General features: G+C 47.8%; 1 protein-coding gene across 1 annotated transcript in view; it reads right to left on the minus strand.

Annotated features, from left to right (window-relative positions):
- Positions 1–21,614, minus strand: part of SLC22A18 (solute carrier family 22 member 18) — a 63,197-nt gene extending 41,583 nt beyond the window's left edge. The window contains exons 1-4 of the mRNA XM_059825968.1: positions 21,432–21,614; positions 19,288–19,385; positions 16,447–16,592; positions 15,550–15,682 (exon numbers count right to left, since the gene is read on the minus strand). Of these exons, the coding sequence (XP_059681951.1) occupies positions 15,550–15,682; positions 16,447–16,592; positions 19,288–19,385; positions 21,432–21,614 (560 nt within the window). The remainder of the gene's footprint in view (positions 1–15,549; positions 15,683–16,446; positions 16,593–19,287; positions 19,386–21,431) is intronic.
- Between the last annotated feature and the right edge of the window lie 1,088 nt (positions 21,615–22,702).

The following is a 22,702-nucleotide window of genomic DNA, read 5'->3' on the forward strand; positions in this document are numbered from 1 at the left end:
GAAGCAAAACCCAAGGCACAGGGCATAACGACACCAACAGGTAGCAATTAACTGGCAAGGGGAAAATAATTGGATTTGCAACTAAAACCATGAGACACCAAACAGCCCTAGACAGTGAAATATTTGACAGCTGCGATCCTAGACATGGATGGGACAGGCAGAAATAGAAGGCTCCATCATCTGTTACCAAACTGCCCAGAAACCATCAAGCGCTTACGTTGAAAGGTTACTATAAAGTGAAACAACAGCTTTTTTAAAAATCAATATTTAATCGACTTCACCAAGACTTTTATAGAGTATGGAAATCACCCTGCTCACCACCCCAGCTCTGGGGTCTCATTGCCGACGTACATTCGTGTAACGGTGACAAACGGCACAGGACAGACAACTTTTCTAACCATAACTGGACTGCCTGAAAACCTAATTGCCCAACTGGAAAGCTGTAAATACTTCAGACTGACTCAGTCCAGGTGCACTGGATTTTTTCCTGCCTTTCATCAGGGAATTTCTTTCCACCCTACAGCCCTGAGGAAAGGGGCACATGGCCGAAGGAGTCAGCAGTCATGAATAATCAGGGAGGGACTTTTCCAGAACAAGGGAGTAATGTGAAAAAGTCTTTCTTCTGGGGCGACGTTTGCATGACCAAGGGATGACATAATAAGCCTGCAAACAAAAAAGGCTTTATACCCCCATGGCAGCTTCGGAAACCTCTCAGTGTTGCCTTGGTCCTTCCCTTCTATGCCAAAGCATCACATTTCGGGGGCAGGAATTTAAGCCCCATCTGCAGCAGGCCAATTGCCGTCTCTGCAGCCATGGCTTTATCTCATTCTTTCTGGCTAACGCAATCCTATGACCCACGTTAACAACGCTATTTTATGGGGCGTGACGTTTTGCTGTAGGACTGAAGGGATTTATTTCTGCTCTGGGATGAGGGGTTAAAGAGCCAAGCAGAACCCGGGGAGACAAACCTGTTTGCATAGGAGCTCCATCAGCATATGGATGGAGCCACCTCCAAGAAGCAAGGCCAGTGCCTGGACACCAGCGTGCAGCAATGGAGTGGGAAGAAGAGGTTCAAACAGTATTGCCAGGAAGTGAAAAAGCAGCAGCATGCCAAGACTCACCCTCAAAAAAAAAAAAAAAAAAAAAAACAAAAAAACAAAAAAACCAAGCCCCTATTAGACAGTTGGGAGCTGCTGAAAGAGCCAAATTGAAAAGGAGCTGCTGAATCGCAGCCAGAGGAGCTGCATGCCAGGACGCACCCTTGCAAAGGCAGCCCAAGCACTGCGGGTACCGCCGGGGCACCGAAGCGGGGCTAGAAACCCAGCCGGAGTGTAAAAACACGGCACAGATGCTCCGACTGAGGCAGAACTAATGTTTCACTTCCAGCGTGGGCTGTTTGCCAGATGTGGACCTCTGCTGAGAGTTAACCGAAATGCATTTGAAACTCTGAACAAACCCCTTTAATTTTGCAGGTCATTTGTTTTTAAGGAGAGGGCTGAGCGGTGATCTGAGGAGTCAGAATCAGGTAGTTCAGACCCCCGTGCAAAAGTGTCTGGGGACTTTCAGAGCCACGAAGCAGACACTACAGGAATGACGGATGCTGGACCAAACCCAGCCTCCCAAGCCTAAGGGGATTTGCTCACGCCGCCGGGAGCGGGAAAACGTTTCTCACCAGCATAGGAAGTCAAGCGCTTGGCAACAAGGGAGGCAGCTCTCCCACAACTCCGGTTACGCAAACAGCTGCCTTCTGTTGGGTTTCAACATGCTTCGCTGCTCCAAAAATAATTTCCTGCTTGATTTGATACCATTAGCAGGAGCACAGAGTGCAGCACGAATGGTCATGCCGCTTCATGCTGGATCCAGCTAGCCACTGGTTTCTAGCAAAAGCCCCAATTTCTTTTTTTGGCAGAGGGGCACAATTACGCAGGAGGAACAGGGAGGCAGGGTGATAGTGTAAGCCCTCTCCTCTTCCTCCATGAAGGGTTTTGACGCAAGCTGGACGAAAGCACCTGCCGCCTTCGTCCTTCCAGGCCTCTTTCCAGAGCCGAGACTTCCCAGCCCTTACAGCTCGTAACACTTATGGCATATAACCAACACTCAGCAGCCAAACAGGAATCAACGCCAACATAAAGTTCAACGACAAAGTCACTGCTTGCTGGGTGATCAGGAGCTGTGCCGGTCCTGGACAGAGTTGCTGGAGTTCTCCCATGGCATGAGCACCCGAAAGCTAATTATCATGCCTTCTTTCATACCCTACTAGATGTCTTTGTGTCCCCTTTGGGGGCTTGTTGGAGTAATCCCAGTCCAGCCCAGTGCTTTGGGAACAGCAGCACTTTCCGTTCCTAGCTGGACTGGAATTTGGATAGCAAATTTTGCCCTGAAGTGCATCTGATTTCCTGTTCCCTATTCCCAGCCCCGGCATCTACATGCCCCTTCCCAAGGGTCTGCCTTGGGGGGACTCCTCCAGCAGCCGTCACCCACAGTGCTTCGGAAACCTCAAGAAGTACAGAAGGTTAAAGATGCCAAGGCCCAGCACATCAGCACCACACTCCATAGCCTGTGGACCACCAACAGCACAGTACACCAACCCTCCCAACTCATGGCCTTACACAGAGGTTAGCCGGTATCTTCCAGATGAAATTCAACTAATGTTCAGCAAAGAAATGAAGGAGCAAAGTAAAACTCAATGTCACCCAGTAAAACAACAGCTGCAAAGTGGGATTCAGAAGCTGATAGCATGTCCACAAAGTCAGTGTATTTTAAGGCAGTACAGAGTGCACACTGATGTGAAGGGGGACTCCCCAGCAGAGTCTGAAGGTCTGGTTTAGTGCCTGAGGAAGCTCTGTGGCGTTTTCCAATTCTACCTGGCTCAGAAGAAGAAATCCTTGACAGTATCAGCCAAGTAACTTTGTGCTGCCTTTCTCCTCCTCCTATACCTTGAAATCAAAATTGTGCAATGGCACTCGTTTATGCTTATATGTTTTAAGCCCAAAGACACCACGAGGGACCGTTTCATCTGATCTGCACCACACAGCCTTAACAACCTTTTCTTTCCACAATCATTCTTTGAGCCACACAACAGGTTATGAAAGATACCCCTCAGCCATGATTAGAAGAGTATATAAGGGGTGACAGACCCAGCATTGCTTTTGGGGAGCTTGGACAGAAACTAACCTTGGAAGGTAAAGCCATGAGAAGAGAGGAAAGGTCCCATGAGCAGTTCTGCATAGGGCATAACTCCAGGATGACACCCGCAGCTTTCATACACGAGGCAAAATACGCATCTGAGCTGACCCAAATGCGGGGCCCGTTCTGTCACCATCACAATAAAAGGGAATAGCCCTGTGGAGAAGGTGGCTCCTCAGCTGCTGGAGGGCCTGAGCCAGGCAGGAGGACAGGACTGGTGGGAAGAGTGTGCAAGCTGGTTTCCATGCTCAACTGACCCATGTCTGCAGCTGCTGCTGCTCCCACAGCCCGAGGGAGTGCAGATAAGCAGCAGTTCAGCTTTTCCAGACATAGCACAATTCCTGTTTACAGCCTCTGGGCTAGACTTTTCAAAAGAAGGAGCTAGGTGTCTATTCTTGCAGGAAACCAGGTGTGTAAACAGTTCAATTAATATATACCCAGCAAACTGTGCTCTAGCACAGCAAAGAGGGCTAGTGGAGACAAGCCAAGAGCACAGGAGCCGAGGAAGGAAAATACTTTTAAAGAATACGCCTAATTAGAGATGGGCCTGGGCCAAAGGTTCATATTTGAACACCTGGAATAGCCCTGGGGAGCAGAATTGTAACCTGAACCCAGATCCTCATTTTGTAACTTGCTCCTCTCCCAAACGAACTAAAACCCAGACCCAACCATCGCACAGTCTGAGCGGCAGGTCTCCACCAGCCAAAGCCTGGAGATCTGGCTTTCTACGCTCAACCAGGTTTTGGCCAAGCCATTGCGCTCGGCTGCGGGTGCCCTCTGTCCCTCTCACCCCACGCCGCCCAGTGCCCCGCTGGGCGCCCATTCTGCCCCACTCCAGAGCTAGCTGTTGCTTGGCAGCATGCCCCTGGCTCACTGACTCAAGGTGGAGATGCCTGTTGGGTGTCTGACGGCACGTCCCCATCTGCTCCAGCGACCACGGCATCCCCACCACTGTGACCGAGCCCTACGTTTCACTGCACCGCCTTCCCCCTGCCCTGGCAGGCTACAGCTGCAGCTCCTGCCCCAACACAAAGTCAAGTGGCTCCACTCATGCCTGCAAGCCAAATACTGACAGCGATCCTCAGTTTTGTGCCAAAGCTGCAGAGTCAGGGCTTGTTTTGAAGGGCACAACCTCCATGGCGGGGAGAGCCCTCCATGCCCTTTGTGAATCCTTGCAGAAGTGGCAGACTCCCTTTTCTCCCTCACAGCTCAGCTCTCTAGGACAGAAAACTAAACTTCACCCACACTTTACCGTCTCTTTTGAATGTAGATTTTCTTTATAGCAGAATCACATTTGGCAAAGAAAAGTCAGCCCCATCCCCATAAAACTGCCCTGTCACAGGCACGTCATGCATTTCAGACAGCTTGCAAAGCTGACTAAACGTTTACTTTTGGATGGCTCATTTCCAAAGCCCAGAAATAGATCCTTGTCCACAATAAAAGAGTACCCGGGCGTGCCATCAGACAGCTTCATTGCCCCGTTACGGCATGCCGTTTGCATTCCTGCGCTTCCCCTCTCACCGGCTGCCGCCACCGCCCGGCGCCGAGCCCGCTGCCGCGTCCCCCTCTCAGGGCAGACCTGCAGATAGGCCAGGCCTTATCTCCCAGCTGGATTATTCCTGGTAGGTATTTGGCAGTCATTTTTGCATCATCTGACCTTGGGTCCTGTTAGGCTGAGGTAGGTGACTAATGCACATGGCTCTTGATTGCTTTCCCTTTCCTGGTGGGCACCCGGCCTCTCACCAGCACGGAATGGGATGAATTGGCACAGCTGGAGAAGGGCAAATGGGATTTGCTCACATTGGATGCTGTAATAGTCAGGGCAGCGTTTTTGTTCTGGAAACTTCTTGAACAATTTAGCTCCACTGCTATTCAGAGCAGATTTGTGCCACGGATGTACTTTCCTAGCTATCGCAAATTCTTCCCTGGCACTGCTGAACCTCCATCCTCAAGAAATAAAATAACTAAAAAAATAATAATCAGGCTTTATACAAAAGCACAGGAAAAACTTTATGAATCCTTCAAGGGCCAAGAGACTCCACCTGAAGAGTGCTTGCCACACACCACCCAGGCAAAATCAAAATGACGCAACTTTTTGTAGGGTGGACAGATTACAATCAGGCAATTAGACATCCCAGACCGTGTAATCGCATGCAATGAGAACACACGTGGGTGTAGTGCGAGGCGTGAGCCTGGTGTCACCAACCACAGGCTCCTCCAGTTACCCTAAAGGAGTTCTTCAAGAAATGGTTTCAAAATTTCTTTTCTAAACATCAATAGGTCCACCTAGAAGTAGGTCTCTTTCTGCCATGAAAAGTAATTCCTGGAAGACTGGGAAACATCCAGGACTACACCGGAAAACATCAGCCAGAAGAATCGATCCCTCATCTGTCTCATATCCAACTGTGTCTGGACAGTCAGAAAGAGGAGGGGAGGAAACCCGTCACACACAATACAGATAATCTGTTATACAGCTTTCTAGCTGGGAAGAGCCTCTCTAAGCTTCTGCAGGAAGTAAACATCTGACGCGTGAGCACCCTCAGCTTTAATAACCATTACTGTCTTTCATCTCCCCTTTTTTTAAAGTCTGAGAACAGCATTTAAGACTCTGGCCTCCCATAAGCATTGCTCAGATGCTCCCCAGATGGATTTTCCAAGGGTATTTCTAATTATTTGTGGTTTTTTGAAGAAATATCCTGCAGGAATCTTTTAGGTTTCTGGAGGTTTCCTTCCTTCCTCTACAAATTTCTTTACCCGGAGCTTGATTTAAAATCAAACTCAAAGGAAACACTTCCAATGACTTCAATACTTCTCAGAACACAGACCTGGGCATAAAAGAGAAATGAACCGAATCCCATAAAAATAAAGATGGTGCAGATTTCAGAAGGATTCACAGTGAAGTTTTGTCAATAAGTAATTAGTCCAAAAGTTTCAGCCTAGAATATAATGAAATAAAGGAACATTTAGTGAGACTGAGAAAGCTAATACCGCATACAGACCACAAAGGATTAGATGTATAATCCCCTCTCCACCAAGAAAAATAAATTAAAATCGAAGCAACAATTGCTGTAACAACAAGTAAACAAGAAAACCTCCGATGCTCAAAAATATTCAAAGTTTTCATATCTTGAACTACCTTAAATGGACCAGATTTCTAAAAGTGCTAAATTCCTATCCTCTGAAAATCCACGTTAGACATCCCCAACTGGGAGACCGAAAGAAAATCACAGTCATTTCTGGAAAGTCTGATCGTTGTGCTTCTGCTTTAGAGGACAGTTGGAGAGCAGAGCGGAGCCCCTTACGCGTTCGGAAAGCAAAGCAAATTATTCTAATGAGCGTATCGGGTCTGTGTCTCTCCCAGGCCACCCAAGCCACCTCCCAAGCAATAGTTGATTCCAATGAAATATGCTACTCCTGCAAAGCTGCTGCTCCATATCCCCCAACATGGGATACGACCCTATAGGGCATGTTGCCCTGCCTCCTGCAAACACCAGCTGGGCAAACTGGGGGTGCTTCTGCGTGTGCGATGGCACAGACCCACTGCTGGCTCAACACACAGTGCAATGCCCCGTGCACTGGTAGACCCTCACCATGGTGTCGGGCCTCTCAGAGCACACCATTAGCATTGCCCTCCTCTCGGATCAGCATCCCTGCTTGCCAGTGGTGCTTAAAGGCATTCGCTGCACCACTTGGCACAGAACAGGGCGCAGCCCGAGCGGTCGGGAGCTTGCAATCTGAACGCTACAGAGAGTTTCCGATGCTGGAAATACCTTCTCCCTTGGCTGTGATAACCAATGATTTGCCAGGTTGAAGAGACAAGCCCCAACAACGCTGGGGTTAGCCTGGAGATGGCCATTCAGAAAGTCCTTTGCCCTCTGGCTGCGTTCACTGCTGGGATGCTTCACATACCTTTGGCTCTTGCCAGCTGGTGGAGTGGCTGTGAGCCGGGTTTCATTCAGAGACTGCAAGGAAACAAAAACCCGGGTGGGGCCGCGGAAGCTGGTGTAGTTCATGCAAAGTTCACACCCTTTTTATTTCCCTCTGAGCACCCCATCCGAGCAGCCTGGCCTTCACCCAGGGCCACGGTGAACCGGCACCCCGTGACAAGGGGGTGTCGCATGTCCCCATCCGCCCGGCAGGTCCTGCTCGTCCCATCCATCCGGCAGCAATGGCCAAGAGAGGCACCAGGCAGGGTTTAATACCCAAGCCCAAACTCCTCCAAAACGGCTGCTTTTCCACCCATCCTTTACAGCAGCCGTATTTCAGGCAGGAGGAAAACGGGGGAAAGCAGCAGCTGTGGGTGGGCTTTTCCCTTTCCTCTCCCATGACAAATGAAGGTCCATTTTGGAAATAGGACTTCCTTCCAGCCCAAGCCCCTCGATGCCCCAAACGTACTGCCCCAGATGACCCAATACATGTAAAAGCACTAAGCCTTTCTCCTGCAGAGCTTCACTCCTCAGCTCCCCAAGCCCTAACTCCTCCCAGTCCACCCTTCACATGCCAAATCCGCACATTTCCGTTCATCCCGACATTCCCTCCCTCCCTTGTCTGACAGACCTTCCCACACAAGCACCAAATCCTTCCTGCCCTGAGCTCACCACCAAAGCAGATGAGAACAAAACGTAAGCGTGACCCTTTGAATTGAAAGGATTAGGAGATGTAAAGGAGATAGATAGCTGTCCATACGAACATGTGCAGGCGCAAACGGAGGGAGATTGTGCCACCCCATGTTGCCCTCCAGGTCCCTCTGCTAGCTCTTGCTGGGCTCAGCTCTGCAGCCCCGCGCTTCAGCCCCCAACCTCTGGGACCCCCCCACCCGTGAGCTCTACGGCTGGCTGAGCTCGGTTTTTTCTGCTGCTTTTCTGAAACAGCAAAAAGCTGACACTTGCTTTTTATAAACAATTTTAAAAAAAAGAAACAAGCCAAACAAATGGGATGGTAGCTGGGCTTACAAAGACTCTGCCTGCCCAGGACACCAGGGGATGAAGAAGAGGGTTCATCCAGGAAAAGCTGGATGCGTTCCCTCAAGGTAGTAGATATTTGCGTGAGCACACCTTGTGATAGAGAGTCTGCATCCCAAAGGCTGTATAATCTAAATAGCAATATTGTAAATGTATTGGGAGAGAGAAGGAAAAACCATCTCATTGCCCCATATTATGCATGAGGAACACCAGTGCAGTGGGACGGGACAACTCACTCGCATCACAGGAAAACTGCAGCAGAGCCAAGTCCCAAATCCCAATTCAGGGACTTAACCACAACCTATTCTGTGCTTTCTATTTTCTGTTAACAAAGAAAACAGTATTTCCCTGAATTCTGATCCCCAGTGATACTGCTGGATTTGCTGCCCAGTTGTGAAACATTCCAGGAGTGGGAAGAGCAGATGAAGCTCCAGTGAGTCATAAGGAGACGCTGCCTTATTGTGCAACCTGCATAGCGAGGGTCATGTTCAGCCCTCCGATGCTGCCTCTGCTAGCGAGGCCAGACCCAAAATATATTGTGCCTTTCCATAAAATCCCAGGTTTAGAGTTGTTGGGGTTTTTTCGGTTTTTTTTTCCATTTTTTTACACTTATTTCTTGGGGCTGTTAAGCCAGGCTTGACAAGAAAAATCAGCCACCATCTCTACACAACCTTGCAGGAACACAGCTAACAGCCGAGCAGGCGAGGCACCGCGCGGCACAGAAACCCAGCGCTTGCAAAGCATTGGCCGAGGGGAGCGGTGTTCAAACAGCCATAATTGTTTAGCAGAGGTAACTTCACAAACACACGCGCTTTTGATTGCGATCTAGCCACCACGTGCGCAAAACAGGGTTTCGCTCACCCGCCGCCCCTTCGCTTTCTGACTCGGGCACGGGGCGGCGAGGCAGGGCAGCCTCCCCCGGCGCACAGGCGCGATGAAAGCTGGAGAAGGCAGCGGGGAAATTTCCTTAGCTCCACCACAGATATTTCCCCACCACCACCTTTATTTCCTAACTGTCTGTCTGCTGGGGTAACTGCTGTCAACCCATGGAGGGACACCAGGCAAACCATGCCAGCAGTCCCTCTTCCCGTGGCTCTGGTGCAAGTCAATTCCCCACAGCACCCAAACCTCAGCTTTCTGTCTAAGCAGCACAAAGCAGCCACGCAAGGAAGTTCTGGAGACTTTCTCCCTTTCTTTATTTTTTTTTTAATACCTTGTCATCGTGGTTTCCCTGGGAAGATGAAGCAGCTAACCCAAAAGGGCAGAGATGCCCAGGAGAAAGGAGGGTGCTGTGGGGAGAACGGGCAGGTGGACATCCCCTGTGAGCTGGCACAGCCGCACTCACAGCCCTCCCACCAAATCCCTGCAGAAAGCTAAGTGGGAATGAGGGTTTTGAAGGAAAATGGGGAGCTCCTGACGAGGCTGAGGAAGGGGCTGCCAACCAGCACCCCGTTAGCTGAACTCAAGCCCAGCCCTCCTCAACCATACCCCACACCCTTGAGGGCAGCCACAAGGCATGGGCTCTCCCTCCCATGAGCTGCTGGCTCCTGCCCTGAACCCCACTCTTCCTCCCTTGGGAAAGGGCCCCACCTGTGGGTGAAGGACCAAAGAGGAGCTCTCTGCCCCATCATCATGCCTCTCTCCATGGAAGTTCAGACCGGGGGTTGTAGGGAGAGGATGGAAGAGGCAGGTTTACTGAAGGTCTGCAAAGAGGGAACGAGGGCACCTTTGCAGTGTCAGTGTGGTCTTCCAATGGGTAAACGGGAGAAAGCCAGTGGACCCAAATCTACAATTGGTGGCCTAGAAGTAGTAGGTGGGGTAGATGTGTGCAGGAAGGAAGGGCTGGGAATGAGCTTAGTGCAGACCTGTCTGTTGCATGAAGGCAGCACAAACAGGGGAAACTGCTCAGGACCTGTGTCCTGGCGACTTCTGGTACATTCACGATCCAGCATCAAACTCCAGGACTGTGACCACAGGCACAACGTGCTGATGGCAAGAGCTAGTGTTTTGGGACTCAGGTGTTGAGCAAGCAGAAAGCTTGTTAAGCAGTCTGTTCCCCACTTCATGAGGAGGTAAATGGTGCTGTAGAAGTGCCTGTGCTTCCCTCAACCACACAGAGTCTGAACAGCAAATCTAGGCATAGCTGTCTCCAGATGTAGATGTCTACGATTAGGTGAACTCCACCCAAAGTGCACTGAGGCATTTCTTGGTTCAAGAATAGGTTAAACAAGGGAATAGCAGACAGGAGAAAACTGCTCTAGACCTGAACTCTGAACCAACAAGTTGTGGAGGGATGATGTACATGATCCTCTACCCAGACCCAGTTAACATAGACCTTACAGACAATCTTTGGGACCATGGCTTCCAAAACTAAGATTGTTGTCATGCAGAGTAAATGAGAAGAAGAATCCCTGGATCCTGTTTTGTTTTGGTTTTTTGGTTTTCACAGAAGGCCACAAATGAGGTCCTCTGCGCCTTCCCCAAACCATCAGCTCCTTGACAAACAGCCCATTCACTATTCCCTCCTCAGCTCTCCCAAGGCACCACAGAGCTCGACCGACGGTGACAGACCATGTTGCAGCTCGTGGATGACTTGCTGACAAACAGACACCACCTCCCTCTCCCCAAAGTCCCTTGATACAAAGGACAAAGCAATGCCTGTACAAGCGTCACCGATCCATGCTGCTTCGTCAATTGACATCATCCCAGGCAGAGAAATACCACGGTTTCTACTGGAAGTGAGCAGAAGCAGCTCCCAGCAGCAGAATGCCCTGCTTTGTCCTGAAACGCAGCGCAACCCTCTCACCCTTTGCCATGTTCCCACCCGCCTTCCCAGCTCCCAACCTTCAGCCCTTTCAACACCCACGGTCTTTCCACTCTGCCACGAAGCGATGAGAAATTCCCTGCCAGAGGACATTGTTCAAATGGGTTATTGAAAAGAAACGCAATTCCCTACTCCGGGCGAACAAGCTCCTTCTTTTCCCCTTGAGGAAGAAGGATAATAGCACAGCCAGGGAAAAAAAAAAAACAACACTATCCCCAAAGCCTGCTGTAATAATATTAAATAAGAGACCAAAGGGGTTTGGCCAGGAAAATCCCAAGTTCAAAAGAATAATTGCTCCAAGAGATTTAAGCCTACAGCTGAGTCACTAAAATGAAGAAACCTCTCCTTGTCCATAGAAAGCAAACAAATCTTGGGTCATGCAGCAAAGCTTCTGTATGTCCTTGTTAGAAAGAAAGAAGAAAGAAGCCAAATGCAATTAATCATAGTCCCAGAAGAAAGGATGAAATCTCTGTAATTACCTACCTAGGCTCATCTTTCCACTTTTGAAGACTAATCCAGCCTTCTACTTTCACCCTTCGCCCACAGCGCTGCCACAAAAGCCTACTACAAATACTGTATCACTTCTCTCCGGGGGTACACACTCACCTGCAGCCCGGGGTCCCCTAACAGCTTTCCAGTAAGTGTACAGGGAGGGGGGGAACATGTGCAGGGAGCAACCAGAGCTCCTTTTCTTAGTCACCTTCTATGGATGAGTGTGATGGAGTTTGCAGGCTCTCCAAGAACCCGGAGACCTCGACTGAACTACAGGAGTTATTTTCAAGCTAGGTATTTTATATCCACAATCCCAATCCAACTGATCAATGACCAGAAAACACCAATTAAAAAAAAAAAAGCATACAAACATGAAAACACTTCCCAAATGGTTAAGATGACAACTGATGCGTTAATAAATTGGCTTATACCCAATCCTCAGGTAGTGTAAATTTGCCTGACCTCACCCTGCCCGTAGAAAGCATGTTCTTCACAGCTGTACACACTGTTTGTACAGAGGTGAGTGGGCAATATATTAAGAGCAAGGTCTCCAGCAATTAAATTCGGTAGTTTGAAGCCAGCTGGCAAGCAGCTCCTTGATTTTCACAGATGAAACATGTCCAGGTCTGACTAAAAGTCACAATTCCTTTGCTACAGCTTCATTTAAAGTTTTGGAAAACATGGGGGAAAAGTGTAGTGCTTCAGAGAGAGGAAGAGGAAGGGCTGGAGCTCGTGGCTGCAGCTTAGGTGCAGAGGTGAGAGTCTGACATCCAAAAAATCTTTTGCAAATCAGAACAAGCCATTAAGCTTCCCTGGGGCTCCCTTAATAAATATGAGTTGACAAATATTATTCCAACAATGAAAACAACAACAGACCAGCTCTTTAGGTCAAGTACATCAATGGTAAATACAATACAGTGGAATAATACCAAAATGACATCAGCTGAGGAACTGAGACTGATTTCTACCCCCTCTCTTGTAAACAAACCACTGCTAACATATGAATAATGCTGTCAACAACAGACGGGGAACGCTGGCCAGCTTTGTGGTGAGGGAGAGCGAAGAATGTAGAGTGGACAGAAATCTCCAGCTTTGCTCTTCCATGACATGGCAGAAATGCTTATTTTCAAAGGAAGGAGATTGTGTCATTCTTCTGTGAAAAAAATGGAAGCAATTACGCAGCTCCAAGCACAGCTGGAGCCTTCCTGCACAAATGTGGGAAACAGGGAGGGATGATTAACAGCCAGTCTGTGGGATACGGCAACAGGGCCAGGGAGCCTCAGGTAGGTCCATAATGCGAAACCCACTCCTTTCCCCCCAGGGCACTGCTGCAGACGCAGCCAGGGGCACTGGGGATGCTCCGGGGGCTCTTTTGTGGCACAGAACTGTCTTCCCCTGCTCACAGGGCTGAATTCCCGCTCACTACCAGTATCAGCCAAAACGCTAAAAATCGGTAGATTGCTCCTCTAATCCTTGCGCTGAAATCTGGCAGAGGAGCTAAGCACGGTGTCAGAGCAAAGGTGGGATTTGGCTGCGGCAAAGGTGGCTACCAAATGCCCAGAGTGGCCTCCCTGGGCAGTCCTTCAGCCTGGAGCTGCTGCTTATAAAATCAAATCAACTCTCTGCACATCAGGGTGGTCAAAGGGTCCTGCCAGCGCGCTGGGCTTTATCCCTTGTTAACGAGAACTCCTGCCATACTTCCAGGGGGATGCACAGATCCTCGTGGAGAAACCCAAACGCTGCCAGCAGACAGGCTGCTTCGCCCAGTCCTGCTATGGGGCGGCAGGAGCAGCCCCCAAACCGGCGCCCTGGGGTGCTCCGGCGGCAGCAGGCGAACCGCGAGCCGAAGCTGCCCTCCGCCGGGTGCACGGGAAACAGCCCGCTGCCATGGGAAAGCCAAAAGCTACGCAGCTTTTGGGGTACAGGTCCCTTACTTTCCAGCAATTCAGGGCAACATTCACTTTTCTCAGCATTCTGTTGCAGGCACAAAACGTAAGGGCCAGCAGCTTTCAAAATACGCAGCCAGCTGGGGAGCCTGGAAGCACCCCGTTGTCTGACAGCACCAAGCCCTGACATCCAAAAGCCGGACTGCATTCAAGTGTCTCTAATTAACTGAAACAGGGAATTCTCTCCCACTGCTGATTTTTTCTATAAACCAGCGACTGATGCACACACTGGAAAGTAAAACCCCATAAATTTTTGCTGGATAACAACGCTACTTGAATGTTGATGTTTAAATATGGGCATATAACCAAAGATTAAGCTGAGAACTGAGGTGACCTTTACTTTCAGACAGTTAACACACAGAAGGCATATAATCACCATATTTGATTAAAAATAATACTTATTAAAACCCCACTCAACCATCAACACCTATAAATACTTTTAAAACCTGAATTAGTTAATATTAGGTACATCCCCAATTTTCATTTTACGTAACCATTTAACAACTACAAAATGAATTCTCCTAGCCAGCCTTGTGTCAATTGGCCAACGCAGAACAGGCACCAACCCCAAAAGAATTAAGGAAAACCTTTTCAGGTTTCAAGCAAGAGGAAGAAAACTCCTGAGACTGTCTGCAGCAATTAATTTGGCCCAACCCTACCAAGGTACAGCAGCAAACAGAGTCTTCAGGGGCAACTCCCTAAGGCAGCAAGGGTAAAGTCTTCTACTCAATTAACCTTTGCAAAAATTTGAGATGCAAAGCAGCACCTGAATGCATGTGGACACACAACAGGGTTCAGAGACCAACGCACGATGCCCAACACTGCAACTGAACGCGCCCTGTGCAAAACGCCCAGGTGACATAGCACCATATACAGTCCGCAGTGCTTACAGCACTGGGAAAAGGATGATGAAAAAAATCAATGACATTTGACTTCACTTCCTGAAGTTCATGAAAATTGATTTTTGATGAGTTAGCATTGCTGTACAAATGAGGGGAGGTGGGACCCACGCTGGTGAGGCGGCCGTGGGTCGCTGTGAGGGTGAGAGGCGGCTGCAGGCAGCGCTGGCGGGCAGGCTGATGGTGACACCCGGCAGACACTGACGCTTGCCAGCGACACCAATCCCTTTGGGACAAGCCCAATTCCCAAAAACCAGAGCTTCCCCTAATGATTTTTAACCTCTACCCTATGCTGTAGAGCAGCTATAATGCTCACAAAGGTTGAAAAAAGTTATGCTAACCTGAATCTGTAGAAGCAAGTATAATAAATAATAATAGAATAATAATAGAATAAAAGAATAATAGAATAATAATAGAATAAAAGAATAATAGAATAATATTTTCATAATAAAAGAAGTAGAGCAAAATAAACGCTCAAAAGTTCACAAGGGATTTTTTTTCTTCCCCCAGCGGAGAAATGTTGGGGAATCTTCCAGGAAGATCACAGCCACGTGCACTTCCCTGCCTGCAAAGCTCCCTGACACACCACACCTTTGAGCTTCTTTTGCTAATAGCGAGCAGAGACTGGTAAATACAGTGAAATCAGGCATTTCTTTCCTATCGCAGCACACAGGAGAAGGTGGCAGCCTGCTACAACGTGCCAGGCTGTGGAAAGCAAAGAGGGAAGCGGCAAGCATGTGCTTCATCTTGCCGTGACAGGGCCAGACCTCCTCACTCTTTTCCCCCGCTGTCCCAAGTTTGCTTTCCCCTTTCCCGAGGTCTTTCTCTACATTAAGGATCCCCCAAGCACACCAATTTCCCCACGAGCTTCACACTGCTCCCGATTTCCGTTCCTCAGCTGTTCAACACTGTTTCTTAAAAGTGATGCAATATGGGCTGCTTTTCAGCGCACTCAGCTGCAAAGAGAAGACAACTGAGAGACAGACAGACTCCAATTTCTCACTTCAACTTGCTTTTAAATCAATTTAAGTAGACATACGAGATTTTCAACAAGGTCCCCTTAAAAACAGTGGGAGTAGTTCTTTGTAGCAGTATAGAAAGCAAAATTTTGAGTTCTGGTACGATCCTCTACTGCCACCAGCAGTAAGATATCATCAAAAGCTGGGCGGGAAGCGAATTACCCCTTAGCAGCTCCCTCAATGGTTGCAACAAAGCCGACACAGAACAAGTGGACCACTCACCCAAATTTGGTGGAGAGGACACCTCCCAGGGCAGAGCCGATGATGATGCCTATTCCAAAGCAAAGACCCAGCTTCCCCAAAGCATCAGCGCGTTGGGAAGGAGTAGTCAGGTCAGTAATAACCTTCTGAGCACCTGCAGGGAAACAAATCCCTTGAAAGCAGCTTGCCACAGGGTCTGAGCAGCGGGTGTAAATTTTTAGGGCACAGAAACAGTGCCTGCCACAAAAACAGTCCTTACAACCCCTGGGGCAAATGCTCGTGCACGCTGCTGAGTGGAATTGGTTCAGCCCGTCAGTCATAGGAAACAAAACACTCAAACCACTCAAATAAACCACTTCAAGTGGCGGGAAGAGGCTTAACACCCTATCAACTTGAGTCCTCTTGCATGAGTTACACGGACTTCTAGGAGCTAAAGGTTGTTGTATGGTTTTTACTAGAAACATCTAGGAAAGGCCAGCTAAAGCAGAACAGCTTGGTGAGTAATGGAAGCTATTTTTGTAACCACGTTTCGTTTTGACTAATATGCTCATTTTACCAGGAGAAAGGGAAAAGCTCTCCTATAAAATATTGTGCTTACAAGAAGGCAGCTGAGAAGTTTGGGATAGCACTACTGCCAGCAAATATTCATCGCCCGCATCTGAATGGTGAAGCCCAGTCAATTTGCTCAAGATCATACAGGAGAACGGACCTGGGTCTACAGGCTACAAGCCCTGCTTTTCATAACCAATACACCTGGCTGCTTCATGTTCTCACTGTTTCACCCCTGATAACCACCAAGTATTCCTCCTGCTTTCCTTCGTGCTGTTGAGCCTGTTGACACCCGGCAACATGAGGAAGAAGAGAGGAATCACACAATAAAAGCAATTTGGAAAGTCACTCAGCCCTGACCGACCTTACCTGGTAGCCCGTGCATGAACACTGCTGGCAGCCTGGAGAGAAAGAGGAGGGGGATGCTGGTGGAGGCAGACGTGAGCAGGAAGAAGGCACTTCCAGACACACAGGAGAGAATTAAGGCGGCCCGGGTGCCAAATTGATCTGCAAGCCTGGTACAGAAATGGTACAAGGTTGTCAGAAGTGGGACCGTGCAGGTCATTACAAGCGTGATGCACCCAGATGGACGGAGCTGCGCGGTCATCTCACTCTCATTTATCCACCATGGGAAGCGCTGATCAGATTCTCAGAAGTGCTCTGTTCCCAAAAGAGAGCTAGATATTCAGAGGAACTCAGCTCGCTGGGTAACCTCTCTTCATTGCTGACTACTGGCAATACAAAACTTTGCCTTGCAAAAAAAAAAATAACCAACCCCCCAAAAAATACCCCAAAACAAGCCCCCCAGAACTGGAAGCCTTGCCTGGAGGAGGAGCGCAAGGACCGGTGCCGAAGCACCAGCTGCCCACCTGGGAACGCGGGCACTGACACTTTGGTGTAACAGGGGAAGGCGCAGACAGCGGCCACCGCTCGGCCTGTCTCCAGACCCCTTGTGCAAGCACAAGATAACATGTGCTTGCTTAAGTCCCTTCCACTGGCGTTTCAATGAATAAAAGTGATTTACCTCTGAGCTGCTGAAGACCAGCCACAGGCAGAAGCAGTTACAGCAGCTCAGCAACTCATTCAATATTATCACTTCAGAGCACAAAGCACCCTCAAATTTTACTTTGCAACTCTTAGAGTTGGTTCAGACCAGAGAATCAGGCTAGTTAATTTTTTAGTTCAGGTTCAATGGCAATAGAAGTTATTCCAATGTCTTTCCAGAGGATGTTCAAAGCAACATTTCTCATTCAGCACCACTTAAAGAAAATAAATAGATAGCTTTCTATTTAGGTTCAATAAAGACTTCACAATAGTGACTCAAATTTGCTTCTATTTGAGGAAAAAAACCAAACCAGCCAGATGAGGTTTTGGGTCAGGTTTTATTCAACTCCAAGATACTTTAAAAATCTAAGTTGGACAAAGTCCAAGAGTACCACAGAAAGGATTGGGACCACAGAGCAATTGGGACTAAGATGACCACAAAACAGACCTTAGATAAAGTTTTTCACTCCAATTCCTCCCTCCTTCTTTTTACTGAAGTTGCGTACTACAGTTAGCAGATGAATGTTACCTCGCATAGCAATTAGTTGTGCTTACACCAAAAGAAACAACGCAAAAAAATGCCAAGACTGGTCTACAAAGTTAAGCATAAGTAATTAAAGGGGTTGGTGTTGAGGAAGAGGTACAGGTCAAAGCTTCTCTGTTTAAGTGAAAGCCAGGGAAGTTTGTATTAGCTGTTTGTAACCTAAAGACCACAATTAACTAGATAGTCCAGGGCTTTTTATGGTTTTGTTTCTTAAGAGCAAATTCAGTGCTTCATCTTCTCGTGGCTCTTTAGCAGCACCAGGCAAGAAGAACAAGGAAAACTGACCTAAACAACACATTTTTCTCCCTCTTATCACCTTCATTCCCATTTTGTCTTTATCTACATTCACACTAGGGTCAAAGCAGCCTCACATCTAGGAAAATCCTTTTTATCTCAAATCTTCATTGCAAATTTTGGCTTCAATGTGGCAATATACACCTTCGGTCCCATCTACATCAGTGGGAGTCCAGACCCAGCCGGATTGTGGTTTGCCATTTTCCTTCCCTTCAGCATCTCTTCTGGATATCAGTGAATGACATGCACAGAGGAAAACCAGATTTCAGATGGCACCAGATCCAGAAACAAAATATTACTCTAGTTTTGTATATTAATAGAAAAAGCATTCAAATTGGGCCCTTTGCACCATCTCCATTCTTAGGAGCATATTTTCTTCCAAGCTGCCCCGGAGAATTTAATGTTCCTGTTATTAATTTTAAAATGTGTATTATGGTAGTGTCCAAGTGCTTTTAAAGATCAGATCCTTGAAGTGCTACACACCATGTACAGAGGATCCTGTAGAGCTCACAATCTACATCATTTACCAGAATGGTAAATCCCATGCAGAAAAACCGAGGCACACGCCAGCTCCATATCCATTTATTACTTTGTTGATCAGTAGCAGGACTAAGAAGAAAAACTAGATTTTCTCAGCCTCATTTCAGTTTCCTATCACTGGATTACACTGCTCTTTCAATTTTTTTTCTGCTTTTTGGGAATGCATTCCTCCACCACTTGATTTTTTTTGGGCCGGTAACATTTCATTAGGAACAGGAGCGTGTGTCCCATAAGGTAGAGAGGCAGAAAACCTGAGTCTTCCACTCTTCTCTTATTTTGATAGATGAGCTTATAGATGCACCAGTTCTTAAAGATTCATGCAAGTCTAGCTTTTTATTAAGCACTGATGTAGATACAGTGAGATTCAGCTGTAGAAATAACTCAACCCTCAATTATTTTCATTGACAGCTCTACTTAACATCAATAAATATGCTCTTTTTTTAGGTTTCCCAGTCACAAGACACTTCTAAGGTTACACATGGCTATAAAACGTTTGCAGGGTTAAGCCATTAGGACCTGGGCTCTGAGGACTCTGATGGTTTAAGCCTGTTCCCAGTATATTGTTACGTTTAAATGTGTGTCATTAAAACATAGCTAAGTTAATATAAAGGCTGCTTCTATGTTGCGGTATTTCTAATTATAGTATTTATTTTCCCCTTGCCCATTTATGAAATCTTCAAACATTTCAACAGGACCATGAACTAGAACTAGATGGTTTTTTATTAAAGTATAAAAATGCCTGGCCTTCTTCAGCTATGAAAAGGGTCATGAGAATTGTTCTCACTTACCTTCCGAAAATGGGACCTCCCACAAGCTGGAGGACACCAAAGGTTGTCTGGAGGTAGCCAAACCCCACTGAATCCAAACCTAGGCTCTTTGCCAAGTACTAAAAAAGAAAAAAAAACCCACCAGGTCAGGGGAAATGAAGTATGCTGTATTTCTGAACAAAGAGCTTAACGTCTGTGTGGAGAGGACTACAGCTCCAAACAAACACTTCCTTCAGTTCCCCATATGTACAGATGAAATCTTCGCTGGGTCAGCCACAGGCTGCTTAATTAAGACCAAAAGCCTCCATCCCACACCATCCACTAATGAAGGTCACCGGGATGTGATCAAACCCATCGATTTTGCACCAGGTGCCAAATCTGAACCGCCCTTTACCTTTGCAGTCCAACAAAACAGAACATATTTGGCTACTGCTAAGGGGGATGAGGTGGATTTTAAGTAGCCTTCCTGCCTCCAGACCCCGCACCCGGGGCAGCCCCAGCGCCATCAGGAGATGACTGCAGTAAGGTCTCAGAGCTGTTGTTTGATTGAGCAAGCCAGAATCAATGCAAGCACAATATGGCAAAATACTGCCCTTACTTATAATCTGGATGGTACACCCACAACCTGAGCTTGCAGAAAAACACAGATGCACACCTTGAAGAGCCACAATCCTTTGGGGTTTTTTTTTATTTAAAAGTTGTATCCTCAAGGGACAGCTATTTCTGATTCGTATTTTTGTTTTGTGCCACCTGCTAAGGGTTGTTTAAAACTCTCAGCCAAGTTCAGCTCTCAGAAGGTGTGGAGGTGCCCCAATCTTGCCCACTTCCCCGGTACATGCTCCGCACCCAGGTCCCCAAACCCCCTGTAATTGATCGGTGATCGACTACACTGATCTCCCATAAATAAACTCTCAGCCTAGAGGCTCAGGGCACCGCGGGCTGCTTTAGCCCCAGAAGGAGGGAGCAGTTTGCCTCTGGAGGCACAAAACCAGCGGGGAGATCTCCCAGAAGGCAGGGGCTCACCAGAGACAGGGGTGGACAGGCATATCATAGATCCAGGAGCTCACAAGGGCAGGAAAGCTGCCCAGCAGAGAAGGACCTGGGGGTGTTGGTCAACAGACGGCTGAAGATGAGCCAGTGGTGTGCCCAGGTGGCCAAGAAGCCCAACTGCATCCTGGCCTGTATCAGAAATGGTGTGGCAGCAGGAGTAGGGAGGTGATCGTGCCCCTGTACTCGGTGCTGGTGAGGCTGCACCTCGAATGCTGTGTTCAGTTTTGGGCCCCTCACTCCAAGAAGGACATTGAGGTGCTGGAGCGTGTCCAGAGAAGGGCGACGAAGCTGGTGAGGGGTCTGGAGCACAAGTGTGATGAGGAGCGGCTGAGGGAGCTGGGGATGTTCAGTCTGGAGAGGAGGAGGCTGAGGGGAGACCTCATCGCTCTCTACAACTACCTGAAATGGGTTTGCAGAGAGGTGGGTGTTGGTCTCTTCTCCCAAGTAACAAATGATAGAACAAAAGTAAATGGCCTCAAGTTACACCAGGGGAGGTTTAGACTGGATATTAGGAAAAATTTCTTCACTGAAAGGGTTGTCAAGCATTGGAACAGGCTGCCCAGGGAAGTGGTTGAGTCACCATCCCTGGAGGTATTTAAAAGCTGTGCAGATGTGGTGCTTAGGGACATGGTTTAGTGGTGGACTTGGCAGTGTTAGGTTTACAGTTGGACTCGATGATCTTAAGGCTCTTTTTCAACATAAATGATTCTACGATTTTATGAAACCAGACAGAAGAGTCCAGTAAGTGAGAAGCAATGATTCCCACTCACAGCTGGGTTATCACACCCTCAGAAAAACCCACCTCTGATCTGAAACCTCTGATTTCTACTGCCTGCTTGTGGGGTCACTCTCTCAGTGCAAGCAAGAGGACATAAACTGTATCAGCTTCACCCATGGCCATCAGGCCAGGGAACAGCTATAGTTGCTACTGCGGTACAATTAATAAAACAGTTTCTACTGCCTGGGCATACCCTGAACACAGTCACAGCTTGCCTGCTAGGAAGGAATACACTTTCCTCTCTCCTGCTAGAAACTCTCTTCTGACTTTGCTGGAAAACTACATAGCCTGGTGTTGAGGGCAGGATGTGCTATGAAGCAGGAAAACCCATACTCACGGGCATGACTCCCATCTGCATGAAGAGGAAGGTCAGCTCTAGGGTTGCAATCAGGTAGGCCACAAGGATCACTTGTCCCCTCTTGACCTCTCCTGAGCGGCCACTCTCCCCCGGGGTCTTGCTCCTCATTCCTAAGGCTTCTTCCTCACCTCCAGAGCTGGCTTTTGCATTCACAGCACTCATGGAATGACTTACTGCAGGCTGACGGGCTGAAAAATGACACAAAGGTGCTTTCTAGCTGGGAACATGGAGCACAGGTAAGGTGCAGAAGCTGTGTGTACAGTTCAAAGCTTACAATGTGAAAGGTGCTGAGTCAGCATGCCAGAGATTTGTTTTTTCTTTCTTTGTGGTTTTTTTTTTTTCCTCCTCTTTGCTTACTTGCCAAGCAGGATCAAAAGTAACCACGCATCAAACCACGGATCTCCTTCTTCAGCCTTGTCCTAGGTGGGCTTATTGCTTCAAGTACCATCACAACAAAGACCAGCTTAAGAGTCCCAGCGGGGTGAAAGCGGACATTGCCCCAAACAAGAGCACGTGACAAACTCTTCAACTCTTTAACTGTTTCACTTCTTTCACTTTTATCGCCTCTGGTGGCTCAGAAGAGATGATTGTTGTAGTTCTTCATGATTGTTGTAGTTCTTCATGAAAGGCACTTTGATTTTATTTTTGGAGGTTGCAAGTGAAGCTTACAACAGAACAGCTATTTCCAAGTCCTCGTGCTTCTTGCAGTAGATTTAAACAGATCCTAGAACAAGCACAGGTCTTACATGCAGTTAGAGTTGCTCCCATCAACACCTCTAAGCCACTTTCTCTCCTTCACCAGGTGCTGCATATTTACAGAGACTGAGCTAGCAAATGGCACATGTGACTCCACTCAGACTACAAATTACCAGCCAATGCCAAAAACACTGGGGGGGGGGGGGAAAGAAAGAAAGAAAGAAAAGAAAAAAAAAAAAAGAAAGAAAAAAAAAGAGTATTACATCCACACAAATCATGAGGCTGACTGCAAACTGGGGAATTAAATAAACAAGACTCACTTGTCCTTTGGGTGTTTTGTTTGTTTGCTTCCTTGTTTACTTAGGGTTTTATTTGTTTGTCTGCTTGCTTGTTTGCTTGGGGGTTTGTTTGTTTGTTTTCTTACTCGTTGAAGCCTGGAAGTCTGGTTGAGCATTATCTTTATTCTAAAGAGAAAAAGAAAGCAGAGATCCCAATGCCCTGATTTTGTAGAATCACAGGACTTTTGGTAGGAAGGGACTTCAGGAGATCCCTTG

Source organism: Gavia stellata, chromosome 17, assembly GCF_030936135.1.
Source record: "Gavia stellata isolate bGavSte3 chromosome 17, bGavSte3.hap2, whole genome shotgun sequence".
NCBI lineage: Eukaryota > Metazoa > Chordata > Aves > Gaviiformes > Gaviidae > Gavia > Gavia stellata.